The 13,972-nt window shown below is 41.4% G+C and overlaps 2 protein-coding genes across 4 annotated transcripts; one reads left to right on the forward strand and one right to left on the reverse strand.

Moving 5' to 3' along the window:
* Nucleotides 1–230: 230 nt before the first annotated feature.
* Nucleotides 231–5,491, reverse strand: HAUS2 (HAUS augmin like complex subunit 2). 2 transcript variants are annotated; one of them, XM_080618658.1, is made up of 6 exons: nt 5,169–5,491; nt 4,454–4,546; nt 2,450–2,519; nt 1,532–1,664; nt 814–922; nt 231–676 (listed from the first exon to the last, which is right to left on the reverse strand). In XM_080618658.1, exons 1-6 carry the CDS (start codon nt 5,475–5,477, stop codon nt 533–535), a joined length of 858 nt encoding a protein of 285 aa, XP_080474784.1. In that variant the 5' UTR covers nt 5,478–5,491; the 3' UTR covers nt 231–532. The 2 variants fall into 2 exon arrangements, with proteins under 2 accessions (XP_080474784.1, XP_080474785.1); XM_080618659.1 differs by having other exon boundaries at nt 619–714.
* On the forward strand, nt 5,377–12,110 carry LRRC57 (leucine rich repeat containing 57). 2 transcript variants are annotated; one of them, XM_080618661.1, is made up of 6 exons: nt 5,377–5,497; nt 6,381–6,559; nt 7,770–7,905; nt 9,757–10,025; nt 10,492–10,677; nt 11,277–12,110. In XM_080618661.1, the coding sequence occupies exons 2-6, from the start codon at nt 6,476–6,478 to the stop codon at nt 11,316–11,318; spliced, it is 717 nt and encodes a 238-aa protein (XP_080474787.1). In that variant the 5' UTR covers nt 5,377–5,497; nt 6,381–6,475; the 3' UTR covers nt 11,319–12,110. The 2 variants fall into 2 exon arrangements, with proteins under 2 accessions (XP_080474787.1, XP_080474786.1); XM_080618660.1 differs by having other exon boundaries at nt 5,494–5,632.
* The last annotated feature ends 1,862 nt before the right edge of the window (nt 12,111–13,972 follow it).

The following is a 13,972-nucleotide window of genomic DNA, read 5'->3' on the forward strand; positions in this document are numbered from 1 at the left end:
GTTCCTTCCCTGGTTTCCACAAAACCACATGATAACCATAATGAACTGTAACATAGACCTAGTTTAATTTCTTGGTTGGAATTCCTATGGAAGCCTAAGCTGGGATCCAAGACTTTGCACTGTTCTTTTAATTATACAATTTAGTAACAAAATAAAAAGTAAGAAACTGAGCTCTTGAGATCTAGTGCTTTTATTGAAGTTTTATAGCAACATACAAAATACAGCATATTATCAAGATCTTCAGAGAAAACAGAGACACTATAGCAAGTGCAAAAGAAGTATCAAAACAAATGTGCATTGACAATACAGGCTCCAAGGGAATCCTGTCCAACTATTTCAAAGAGGAACTCCTTAACAGTCTTCTTGGTAGTCTGTCTTTCCATGAACTACAGCTCATGAACTGTTGCATACGAACAGAAACATAACTACCTAGAAAATCCCCTTAAAGCACCACAACTCTGTTGTAGTTTTCACAGAAGACTGTAACAAGGTAGTTCTTTGAATGGTCATCCTATTTGAGGAAAATGAGTTCTTAGGTTACAGATAAGCCAAAGTCAAATTCAGCAGTACTGCAGATGACATTGGAGGTTCTTTGAAGTTCTCTCCATTTCAGTATATGCTCTGTCAGTTCCTCCAATTCTATCACAAGCAACTCTGTTTTTGTCAAAGCAGTCTCCTGAAGTAGAAAAGAGAAGGATTTCATCTCTATATACCCTGTCAATATAGCAGGATAAAAAAATGACCTAAGCACCTGAACAGCATTGAGTTCTTAATGCTGGAAGAGATACAAAGCTCAGTTCTTTTGTTACTCACCATATTATTCACCATGTTTGGTATCTGAGGGGTGCTTCTAATAGTCTGCAAATGGTTTTCAAGCTTTTCAATGAAAGTCACAGCCTCTGTCAACAACTCTACTATATCTCTGTAACAAAGAAAGAGCCCTTACTCAAAAGCTGTGCAAAACAATGAGGATTTAATACTTCCAAGCTCTTAATTCTTCACCACATGGGTTTTCTAATTAATTTCTCTGTAATTACACTTCTTTTGTGACTCCCAGCAACAAGTAGGGCAAGAATTAGGGAAGTGAATATGGACTTTGTCAGTAACCAGACTAGACTTTTCGACCATAAGAAGGACTATGTATTTTTTAAATGTACTATACATGTTTGGGAATCATTCACACACCTATTCTGAGCACGGAAGACACCAAATGCTAAAGTAACAATTCCTGCCTATGGAGAAGCATAATGAATCAAGCATTTAACACATCTGTTTAAAACAGATCACAAATTGTTTTGTAATCTTCAGAAGACCAATAACCTAAGCAAATATTCATAAAACTATGTATCACTACCTTTCTACAAACTGAGCAACGAGTAAACCGATAGCTTTTAGCTCAGGTTCTGCTACCATTTTTTATTTCCATTCTAATCAATGGAAAAGTGAAAGAAAACATGCAATTTTTACTGCTTATTAGTTTAAATTAATTGGATTCATGCAAACAAAGAACAATTATTTTCTATATGCCTACTTGTGGAAAGTAGCCTCAATAGGCAGGCTCTCTTGACATCTGGGCTTCAGCAACCTCTTTCTAAGAGCCCTCTCCTCTTTCAGTATGGCTTCCAGGTGTCTGTTCATATCTTGCATAATCTCACATTTTTTGCCTGTAAAATAAAATTGCAAAGTTGAACCTACTGTCCTGCTAAAACAAGAGCAAGATTTCTTCTGGAGAAAGACAGAAACACAGTCTGATCTCTGGCACTGGACAGTCTACATTCAAGAGAGAGATCACTAATCAGAATGACTTTTGTTAGAGCTTACAGGACTTAGTATCAGCATGCACCTCAAAGTCATAATACCTACCTTTTAGAGATACTGCTTTGTTAATTTTATTACATTATCTATAGTTTTAAGTAAACTGTTTGAAATGAAACCAACTTTTAAGACTATACCATAGCACTGCAGTATTACAATATACTTCACTAGGCTAACACAGTAGTAGCAAGCTAGAATATTTTTAAGCATCCATCAAATCACAGTGGGAAGAGTGTGCAATAACAAGAAATGAATCCACATGCTCCCAAATATCAAGTGATTTTAGGGGCATACAGATACGGCAAAAATACACTGAGTTACTGGAAAAGCAGCAAGGCAGCACACAGGCCAAGGGAATCAAATCAGGTTACTGATGATCTCGGAACTCCTGATGATCATTGAGCTGTCCACCCCCCCAACTTTTTTGGATAATGAGCTACACACGAGCATCTGCTGCCACAGCAGAAGTGCAAGTTCAAATAGTACGGAAGTGTTCATTACAGGCCTATAAAGCACCTGCTACCTCTAATAAGCTGCAATGAATTCTACAAGTGGCATGTACTCAGAAGAAACATTAAAATGCTGATGAAGTCATTTAACACTCTTGTTTTTTCTAAGGTACAACTGCACTTACCTAAGTAAAAAGGGTGAGTAATGTCTGCTACCTCCTTCTCCAACTGCAAGATTTCAGTTTTCAGTTTCATCTACAACAGTAACAACACCAAATGAAAATGCATTTATAACCTGCTTATCCAGATATTGCTGACTCTCTTGGGGTAGAAATGGAAACAGCGGGAGCATGGGGGAGAGCACATGTACAGAAGACAGCAGAGAGGGAGCATTTGCAAGAGAGCATGTTACTGTGCTCTCTGGAGTGTTACCACTACTTGGGGATGGGGGTTTGTGGTCAATAGGAAAAGACTGTTTTAAAAAAAGCTAAAGAATTTGGTGATTTATTGGGAATTTATGTTGGAGAGATTTCACAATCCATTCCTAAACACAGAAACTTACATCTCCTACAAAGCAGTTTCATGGTCTGCATTCTACTAAAGAACCTCTTGCAGCCCCAAGTTCCCTCCTTCTGAAGGATTTGTGCTGTGTTGGGTTTTTTAGTTGCGGAAGAAGCTCTCTCAGGGAAAACTCCTAGCTTTAATTCTTTCCAATAATAAACCAGCACAAGAGCAGCAGATACCTTCCTGTGGCTGAAAAGAGTTTTGGCCATTTTGGCTAGACAAGAGACGACTGAGGAAAGTACAAAAGAGGATGATGACGACATGTCAGTCTCTCAGGACACAGATTGCTGTTACTTTGCTTTTCTTGATCACTGATGAGAGGACATAAAAAAACATGCTTCACTCATAGCATATTGAACATTTATCAGAGAGGGTACTTTGTATGTGAAGCCTTCCAGCAAAGGATGCTAAGCAGCCACCTTACTGTGAGCTGGAAACTGTTTATTCCTTCTGCCTGTCAATACACGATGATGACACCTGTTTAACCCATCCTCCAAAAAAGTAAATGGTGAATTTGTCACACTGCTTTGCAGCAAGCTGTAAGCAGCTGCAGTAAGCTGCTGGAGCCCACATTGTGTAACTTAATAAACACATTTTTTGTACCAGCAAATGTTCAGAAAACACCATCATAAAATACAAGTCAAGAGCCAATTTAGGCAGTAGGAGATGACTGAAGTTACCTCTCGCTAACCAACCAGATAGTCTAGTTGCCTATAAACACATTTTTGTGAACTGAAGTCAACTATAGATTTTTACCTGTTCTTCAGTTTCTTCAGAAAACTTCAGGTAACACTTAAAGATGCAGGCTGCTGCATCTTTCCAGTTATATCGAAACCTTTTGTTTCATAATGTTGTTCTTTTCTTTATGACAACTTACAGTGGGGAAAAAGTACCAACTATTTAGCAACTAAACTGTTCAAAAACCCCAGAACACGAAACAACAGCACATGGCAGTCTGATACATCATCAAGTGCCACTGTCATGGTTTAACCCCAACTGGCAACTAAGTGGAAGGAGGAGGAAAACTGGGAGGAAAAAAGCCTAATAACAGTTTAATAATTAAAGTACAATATAATACTAATACTGATTAGAACGAAAAGGAAAACAATAAGGGGAAAATATATAAAACTGAAAGGGGAGAAAAACCCCAACCAGACACATACCCCCTAAAAAAACCAAGCAAAACCCCCAGTGAACAATAGTGATGCAGAATGCAATTGCTCACCACCTGCTAACCGATACCTAGCCTGTCCTAAGCAGTGATAAGCTCCTTCCAGCTAACTCCCCCAGTTTATATCCCAAGCATGACGTGCTGCGGTATGGAATACCCCTTTGGTTAGTTTGGGTCAGGTGTCCTGTCTCTGCTTCTTCCCAGCTTCTCGTGGCCCTCCTCACTGGCAGAGCACGAGACTGAAAAGTCGTTGATCGCTACTTAACAATAACTAAATCATCGGTGTGCTTTCAGCATTATTCTCCGACTAAAGCCAAAACACAGCCCTGCACCAGCTACCAGGAAGAAAATAACTTTACCTCCGCCAAACCCAGTGCTGAAGTGTTGGATGCACACCAACAACAGTAAAGGCTGTACCTCACTGCATGCACACCGACAACAGTAAAGGCCGTACCTCATGGATTTCAGCTCGCATGTTTGCCATTCTTTCCATCTCTGCGAACTTCACTAAGCACAGGGGATGTCTACGGTTTAAAACCAGTGTCTCCTGTGAAAGGAAAACAATGGAGAAAATGCAGTCAGGGCAAGAACATATGATGCAGAGCCACTAGATTGGCTTTTAAGAGTCTAAAGTTACTGTCACCCTCTCGCACTATGGAACACAGCTTTAATCTGAACAACTCATAAAATAGATGCATTTTTTAGGGAAAATGAACACGAGTGAAAATAAAATCTCATAAAAGGCATAACGACAGTACTCTCAACGGCACTGGCTTGCATGCTGCTGGAACGCACCACAGGGCACAACGAATCCCTCTCGTCTATGCTCCACGCACCAGAAGGCATGGTTATTCCTAGTAAGGAAAGCTGCCACCAGCCAAAACCATAAGAGATCCCACACTAAAAGGAAAAACTCCCCTGCCTCTCAAATTCGCAAGCATTTACACAAACAGGAACACGTTCCAGCATGTTCAGCACAGTCTCACTTCAGGACGCAGTGGGCTCCTCAGCGGGTAAGCACTGAGGCCTGTCAGGCTGCAGATGGAGGTGAGGCACCGCACGCAGGAAAGCCCGGCGAGACACAGGAGCCTGAAGGGCCTTTACCACACGCAGCTTTTGTTACCCTGCTGCCGCTCCAGCGCGGCCCCCTCCAGGCCCTGGACCGTTACCTGGGTCACGCCGCCCGCCGCCAGGCACCGCGCCAGCAGGGCGCTCACCACCGTGCTCTGCCCCATCTCCCAGGGACAGCGGGCGGCCGCGGTGCCACCCTGCTCCCCGGCAGCGCCCCGCTCCTCGGCGCCATCCGCGCACAGCCGCAGACTCAGTTCCAGCGGCTCCCGCACGGGCTCGGCCTCCTTGCAGGGCCAGGGGTTGACGGCCTCCATCGCTGAAGAAGAGGAGCGCCGCCGCTCCACCATTGTGGGTGTCCCGGAAGCCCGGGTGGATGACGGCGGCAGTGACCAGAGGGCGGCCGCCATGTTGGGTGCGGAAGGAAAGGGTAAGCGTATGCGTCCGGTTCCGGGGGACTTGTGAGAGCTGTTGAAGCAGCAGCTCTTGAAGGGCTGAGGCGGAGTCCGCGGGAGGGTGCCGGGGGCGCTGCCGCCGCGGAGCGGCATCGTGCGGCTCTCTACAGGTGAGGTGGGCTGGGTTGGGTCCAGCTGCCCCGCCGGCGCGTCCTGTGGTGGCGGGGTTGAGGCGGGGGGACCCTGACCTGCAGCGGGTCGTTGCTGGCTTCATCCCTCTCCGAGGGTCCTACTGGCCCTCTTCTGGGGAATGCTTCTTATCCCGGCTGTTTATGTGCTGTGTGAGGCTTTATTCTCCACCTTCCGGCCACAGACCTGCCGCTAATCCCTCGGCCTGTAAACCCATGTAGTTAGTCCTGGGGATTAAACGCTGCTGGGGTTATGGGAGATGGATGTCATGTGTCTGCATCTAGAGTCGCAGCAAAGGAGTCAGGTCTGCACATGAAACAAATGTTGACAAAAGAAATAGAACTGTAGCATTGACAGCAGGTCAGTGGTGATAGATGCCATTAAAATCATGGCCAGTCTCCGTGGAGAATCTCCTTAGACTACTGGGCCCTGAAGGCAAAATTGGGAGAGTATGCAGTTTTCCCACTTAGTTTTAATTCTGTTTATTGTATCATTTCAATATTCAAGCTGCTGTAATGAAAGCACCTTAAGCCAGGTAAATCTTTTAAGTTCTAGGCTTTAGTTATGAGGCAGATGAAAATGCAGCAGTGAAGGGGTTCCTGGGGTAATGGTGGACTTGATGATCTGAAAGGTCTTTTCCAACCTGGTTGATTCTGTGATTATGTTGAAACGCCTGTAGTGCTAAAGACAGTACACATAAAATGACTTTTTATATTTGCTTTATCACAGAGACTTTGGATTGCAGTCTTCTAGTGCAGGATAACTGAGAGAAACCATCTGAGACTATCACTCAAACTCAGGACGCTTGACACAGGACTGTTAGGATGGGAAATAGTGCATTAAAAGCCCACCTGGAGACAGCACAGAAAACTGGTGTGTTTCAGCTAACTGGAAAGGGTCTTACAGAGGTACTGTATCTGTAGGGGAAACGTGGCTGTTTGTGTGCATGGCTGATGCTTTTGGAGAGAAATTCCCACCTCTTTGTCATGATGCGGTGCATATATGTATTTCTTATAAATAGTGATGGATAAAATTATTTCAGGAACTTGTTTTTACCTTTTTGCTTGATTTTTTTGTTTTTACTGTCTTTCGATTGAGGATTTATCTGTCAGGGCATTAGTACGCTTATGAGCTTATGCTTTAGAGTGTGTATATGCTCAATAAGTACTAGTTATGATGTTATGCTGTTTTAAAAAAAAGCTGTAAACTCGAGGGGAAAACCTGTGAATTTTATAACTGTATCATTACCTAGAAAGATACTCCACAACTTGTCACGTATATATACTTATGCTGTGTTTAACTGTAGTCATATGACTAGTCTGTATAGTCTGTTCTCTGGGCTGCAAGCTTCTTGAGGTTTATTATATCGGAAACTGTCTTGACTTTGACTTGACTGCAAGAAAACACAGAATGTGCTGGAATCATAAGTCAAGTAACAGTTCACAGGATAGCCAAAATAACTCTATATTGCGCTAATTTTCCAAGACTTCTAAAGTATCTTTTTCTACTATCCTACCTTCTCTCTTCCCTTTTCCTCTGGCAAACCAAAGAGAGTCAAAATCACTGGCTTATTGACCAGGTTTTTCTTTTTTTCGGTTCAGTGCCAAGTGCAGATTAAAGTGGTACAGGATGTAAATAAGAAAAAGGAAAATGTTTTTCATAATTAATTAAAAAGGAAAGCAAGAGTAAAATTTCCCAGTCTGCTGAAATAAAAAGTTGTTAACGAGCTGTAGAATGTTTTTAAATGACAGTCACGTTTCAGAGAAACACACATGAGGACTAAAATATAACCAAGCTCATGTCATGGTACACTTCCTTCTCCCTTTTGCATTTAAATCCTTTGGATTAAAATCTACTTCCTAGATGTTAGCCTGTCTCCTTTATATCCCTTTTCCCTTCCTCAGATGAAAAAATATGTTTAAAAATATGTATTAAGCAAATTTGCCAGCTTAGTTGCACACTGTGGTGATTGGGCATTGTGATACTTATGACAGTATGTAATAACGGATCAGATTTCAGTTAAAATTCTAAGCTGTGTAACTTGAACATTCAGAGCTAAACATATCTAATATATCTAAATAACATATCTAAATGCTATATTGTTTTTCTCCCCCGTAGTTTCCTGAAGATCTGCAGAAGCTAACAAGCAACTTACGGACTATAGACTTGTCGAACAACAAAATAGAGCTCTTGCCACCGCTCGTAGGAAAATTTTCCTTGTTGAAGAGCCTTGCTCTAAACAACAACAAACTGAGTATGTCTGCTCGTTAATATCTCTGTAGTTTTTAAAAATAAGAACCTGATTTCTCTGATCAGAAACTAAATTTAATGATTTAACTCTCAGAGGATGTAAATAGGGGAGTTTAGTCACCTAAACTGAAATCTTTGGGAATCATGTACAGGAGAAAAAAGCCCAGAACCATAAATTCCTCAAAACTAGTTGCCAACTTAGTTGTATTATCAGTTTTACAATGACATGTAAGTACTTAAAACCATAACGTTTCTGTGCTGTGACTTGTCTGATCTGAAATTATAAGTGTCTCATGGTGTAGCACTTGCATAGAGAACTGGTAAAGAAGAGCGCCTGTAGAAAACATTGGATTTGAAATCCAGTAGGCTTTCCCTGCATAGGTTTGAATCCTGCTAGGAAAGGGGATGTTGCTGAGTGGGAGAGCGCTTGCTTCACATGTAAGAGGTCCTGGGTTCAATCCCCAGCATCTCCAGCCTGTTCCACAGAGACTGAGCACCAATTCCTTTGACACCATAACGAAACAGGTGGTTTTCCCAGGGTGAGGCTCAACCCTTGCACTCCGGGTGTGCTGACCCCTGTGATTTCCCCAAATGCGGGAAACTTGACTGCATAATTTGTGGCTATTCAATGGTTGTGGCCATTCAGTGGTTTTTTACTGTTTCTGTTGGACAAAAAACCAACTTCATGGAAAAATCAGATTGTCCTGGGTTCAGCAGTAGCAGTCATTTTTTCTCCTTCTTAGTAGCTGGCGCAGCACTGTGTTTTTGACTTTTGGCCTGGGAACAGCACTGATAACACCAATGTTTTTAGTTGCTGCTCAGTAATGTTTAGCCTGACCAAGGGCTTTCTGAGTCTCATGCTCTGCCAGGGAGGAGGGGAAGCCGGGAGGAAGCAGGGACAGGACACCTGACCCAAACTAGCCAAAGAGGTATTCCATACCACAGCATATCATGCCCAGGATGTAACTGGGAGTTACCCGGAAGGCCGGGTTCGCTGCTGGGTGAGGGGTGAGGTATCGGTCGACAGGTCGTGAGGTGGTGTATTCTCTTCCCTTGTTATTTCCTTTATCATTATTATTATTGGTGGTAGCAGTAGTGATTTGTGTTATACCTTAGTTACTGGACTGTTCTTATCTCAACCCGTGGGAGTTACATTCTTTCAATCCTCCTTCCCATCTCTCCGGGAGCAGGGGGAAGAAAGGGGGAGGAGGGGGAAGTAGACTCTGTGGTTCTAATTTATGGCCTGGGGTTAAACCACGACACAGATGAAGTGAGGAAACTAACTTTTTTGTGTGCTAATTGTGTATTATCTTCCTTTTTGAAAACCAAATTTACAAGCTCAGAAGTGCTACAGCTTATGTACATGTGTAGGTAGAATGAGGGATGAATGAACACCAGCAGAGCTTACCTGGTGAGGCTTTTATGCTGGTATGATACAGTATGAATTATCTGAGAACTTAGTTTTGAATAATACCTTTAAAGAGCTACACCTGAAGCTGTGAATTGTGTGGTACTTCAAATGTAACAGAATGTGTTGGCAAAGTGGTTGGTAAGGAGTACAGCTGATTGATAGGCTAAACTCTTCTGAGAGTGGTGTTTTCAGGATGTGATTTGAAGGTCTGCCTTATCTGCAGATTGTTTTTAAGATACTTGTGGGAGATGGTTAAAAAGCATGTGTTGTCAGTGGGCTTAACTTTCTGTGCAGGGATCTGTGCCTTCATTGGAAAACAAATCCTGTGAGAAATTACTGTAATATAACACTGTTTTCCATGCAGAAACTTACTTGAATTAAATGGGTATGGATATTTACTGCTCTTTGTTTAGGTCATCTCTTTGTTGTGTCGTTTGTTTCTAGCTGCTTTACCCGAGGAGCTGTGTAAACTGAAGAAACTGGAAACACTACACTTGAATGGCAATCACTTGAGGCAGCTGCCAGCTGCGTTTGGACAGCTTTCGGCTCTCAAAACCCTGAGCCTTTCTGGGAACCAGCTTCGGACTGTGCCTACACAACTCTGTGGTCTTCACCACTTGGATGTAGTAGATCTTTCCAAAAACCAGATCCAAAACGTACCCGACAGTGTGGGAGAATTGCAGGCTATTGAACTCAATTTGAATCAGAATCAGGTCTGGTAACAGAAATATTATGGACATGTAGATTTAGGATATGGTCTGTCTTGGACTTAGTACCTTGAAGGAACATAAACTCAGACCATCACAACTTTATAGCTAAAAGACCTCCCTGTACTCAACAGAAATGAGGGATCACAACTAGAATTTTTGTACTGATACATCCCACTTCCTGATTTGACTAACTGATAAATCCTGAATTTAGTCATACAGAAAATTATTTGAACAGTTCTTAGCAGGAATCTGATAAACATGTATAGGTTGCCTGTCATCATGGAAGAACACGAAGTTACTTGGACTTTTGATTATTATTATTATGGTTGCTTACACATTGTTGTCAAGTAGTTACTGTTAATGTAGTTTATATTTACAAGGTAATTGTTCCACATCAGCCTGACACAAATCACTTAAAGTAATCATGGATTACTAACATTTTAATCCCATCTCTCTTTTTTTCTACCAGATTTCCCAGATCTCAGTGCAGATCTCCCACTGTCCACGCCTCAAAGTGCTGCGTTTAGAGGAAAACTGTCTAGAACTCAGCATGCTTCCTCAGAGTATCCTCAGTGATTCCCAGATCTCACTGCTTGCAGTAGAAGGCAACCTCTTTGAAATTAAGAAACTCAGAGAACTGGAAGGTTATGAGAAGGTTTGTGTCTTTTTTTCTTGTGTGCATGGCTTTTTTAAAGAACCTTCTGGTGAAGTCCTTACTCAGTACCTCCTCAGAGTACTAAGCATTCATGCTGGTGAATAAAAGCACAGTCTGTTGGTATTGTCCCTGGTACTGGATTTGTAACTAACCTCAGAAAGGAATTTCTGGAGTTCTTCAGGGATCAGCTTCCTCATAGGATTCAGGATCAATGTTCTTTCATCAGCATCTGTTGACAGGTAGCTGGTAATGATAGGCATGTCTTCACTTTGAGGGGACAAAAATAATGGATGGTGCTTATTATGGCAGCATTCTTAACTGTTTGCTCCTGCTTAACCCTTGAGATTTGACTATTCAGCACTGTGAAGACTTGCTTTCTGGAACATTAATCTGAATTACAGCAAATGGCAGAAAATTTTGGAGTTTTTTTTCTTTGTTTGAAATTAAAGCTCTAATATCTGGGAGCTCTAAAGCTCTGTATGTGGGAAAGTAAAGGATGCTTTTGATGCAGGGTGCTTTTGAGTCTTGGAGCAGAAGTGTAGCTGCTTTCAATAACAATGAATCTTGTATTAACTTCTGAATCTTTGTTTTCTTTGTAGTACATGGAACGATTTACAGCTACAAAGAAGAAGTTCGCATGATCATTATTCAGACCCTGTGTATTGCCAGTAGAAGAGTTAGTGACTGAAGCATCTGCTTCACTGACTTAAATCAAGGCTGATGGATAGTACTCCTTCTCTAGTAGTCTGATGTGGTCTGTTAAGGCCACTTTGAATAAACTGGAACTAGAGAACATGGGTATTGAACTGATGAACCGGTCCAGGGGCCAGTTTTGGGTTTTTTGTGCCACTATAGCTTTTACCACAATACATGTTCTCCTTTGTCAGAGCTTGTTCTTTCAGAGAGAAAAGAGGAATGAGCTGGCTGTTGATCTGTAAGAGGATTATTTCTTCTAGAAACATTTTCCACGATAGCCCATGGAAGTTCTACCACCAAAGCAGATCTGAAACATTGTATGTCTTGCACTAAGCGCTATTCTACAGTGAAGAACTTTTGCAGCTGAGGTTTTAGTTTATAACCTAAGTTTTTTATGAAGCTCAAATAATTGTGGCTGTTAAGTGTTTTATTAACGGCTTCTGGTGAACAAATCATGGTTTGAGCATCCTTAATTCATATTCTACTGTACAGGCTTTCTTTTCCCATAAGCAAGAATTGCACTACAGTCCACTTCTGCTTAAACTGTATCAAATAAAAGGTTCATCTTCAACACACTCAGTAAAAATGTAGATTGCTGGAAAATACAATACCTTTGCACTGACGCCTTGTGTAAAGAGCAATGATGAAAGTTAGAGTTGTCAGCCTACTGCTGCTGCCTTATTACCAAAAGCACCTAGAAAGAGCTAAAACTGTATGCAATTATGTAACTTATACTGAAAAGAAAAATGTACTTGTTTATTTTAGTAAATAATTTTCAAAAACTCAGTTCAAGTTTATTTGGTGTAAATGCTCTTGTCACTTTAACAAGTAGTACCAAGTTATCACTGAAAGCTGTCACTTAGGTGCTCAGTTCCCTCAGTTGTTGGTAACAGGTGTACTTCAACTGCTTTGAGAAGGCAAAGGATTTGAGTACGTCAACACTTTGTTGTGTATGTCAACACTGACAGTTCAGTCTGCTAATACAGTATACTGCACTATCAGGACAATGAAGTAAGACCTGTACTAAGTACACTTCTTGGCAAGATAAGCAGGGATGTATCTACTCCTAATGAGACTGTCTTACATAACTACCATTCTTCACTGACGCTTTCCTACATGACGTAAGAAAGGCATTTGGACACCAAGCTCCTTAACATTACTGGTGTAATCATTAATGTATTCAAGTGTTTTATTCCATCTGCTGTTAAGAAAAATGAAGTGAGCTCTGTGCCGATTATTTTTCCTCTGTGTAGGAACTGTAATTAAGATTAGCAATAAGTGGTTCTTTTATATGATGCTCAGATGTATCTAGTTGCCTGCTCCCTTTTGCTGTCTAACTCCAATTCTTACATAGTAATAGCTCTTGTAATAGTGTTTGAAGGAACATCAGCTCCTTATTCAGGTGGTGGATGTGATCCACTACCATACAGGGAACCAGTTTTACTTAGGAACCCCCATTCCAGATGTTAATTTATGGAAGAACTACTAGCTTCCTGCAAGTAGCTGACAGCAGACAATGGTTATGAGGCTACTTAAGTTTTGGAAGATGTAATTAGGGAAATGCTTTAAGAATGCAAACATGTTACCATAATGCAAGGCCGTGTATACTCAGAAATCTCTTCAACTTCACACTGCAAGACTCCACAGATTATGAGGTGCAAACCCAGCAGTGAATAGTTTAAAGCCCTAGGCTTGTTTTGAATTTTTACCTCCTTCCACTTGATACCTAAATCCTACCTGAAGTATTAGCTTTTCTCCTAGAGATCTGCCATGCATGAGACATCCACAGAAGAAAGCCCCTCAGCAGACTTCCCCTTTGCATTCACAATATTTGACAACTACAAAGAAACACGCCATCAATGTGCATGCACTTGGCAGGGTTGTGCACTGGTAGCTTTTGTTCTAACTGGAAATATCTGTGCCCAGACATGCTGCTTCTCTCATTTAACATTAGTTTAACTGGATTCTTTTGTCTTTTTAAAGACATGTAAGAAGAGAGTGTAGGTCAGAACATTTAAAAATGATGCAGTTAGCATCACCATAAAACAAAAAAAAAAATCCCCAAACCACTCATGTATTTTATTTCAGCCCTCTATCACTTGCTCTCCAATCTACCATTGCAGCAAGATAGATACACTTTTCGTCTACCTATTCCATCAACATATTGGTAGTGCATTGCTGTCTGAAGTGCAGCAAAGGTGAATTAGCAACTGCATGTCACTGCATTATGCAAACAGCAAACTCTGTCACCATACAGCCTTCACAGAGGAAGGTTCTGCAACTTGCTGCACAAGCAGCACATGCTGCAGTTCGTACATAGGTACCCCTGTGTTCAGAGGCTTAATTTATCAAGGAGTAGCCTAGCTTTAATTATGAAAATGAGTAAATTCAAGTGTAGCCATGGGACACATGGCTCAGAATAATCATTTTTCATTTCTATTTTTTTTTTTTGCCACTAGTTACTGGTAGAAATGCAATAAATGAGAAGTCTACTTCCAACCCACTACTGGATACACTATTCTCTCACAACTCAAAACTGATGCACATCAACGTAAGTTTGTATTTTGTCCCTGCTCTCTCCCCCCACAAGAGTGTTCTG

This window comes from Psittacula echo, assembly GCF_963264785.1.
Source record: "Psittacula echo genome assembly, chromosome: 5".
Taxonomy (NCBI): domain Eukaryota; kingdom Metazoa; phylum Chordata; class Aves; order Psittaciformes; family Psittacidae; genus Psittacula; species Psittacula echo.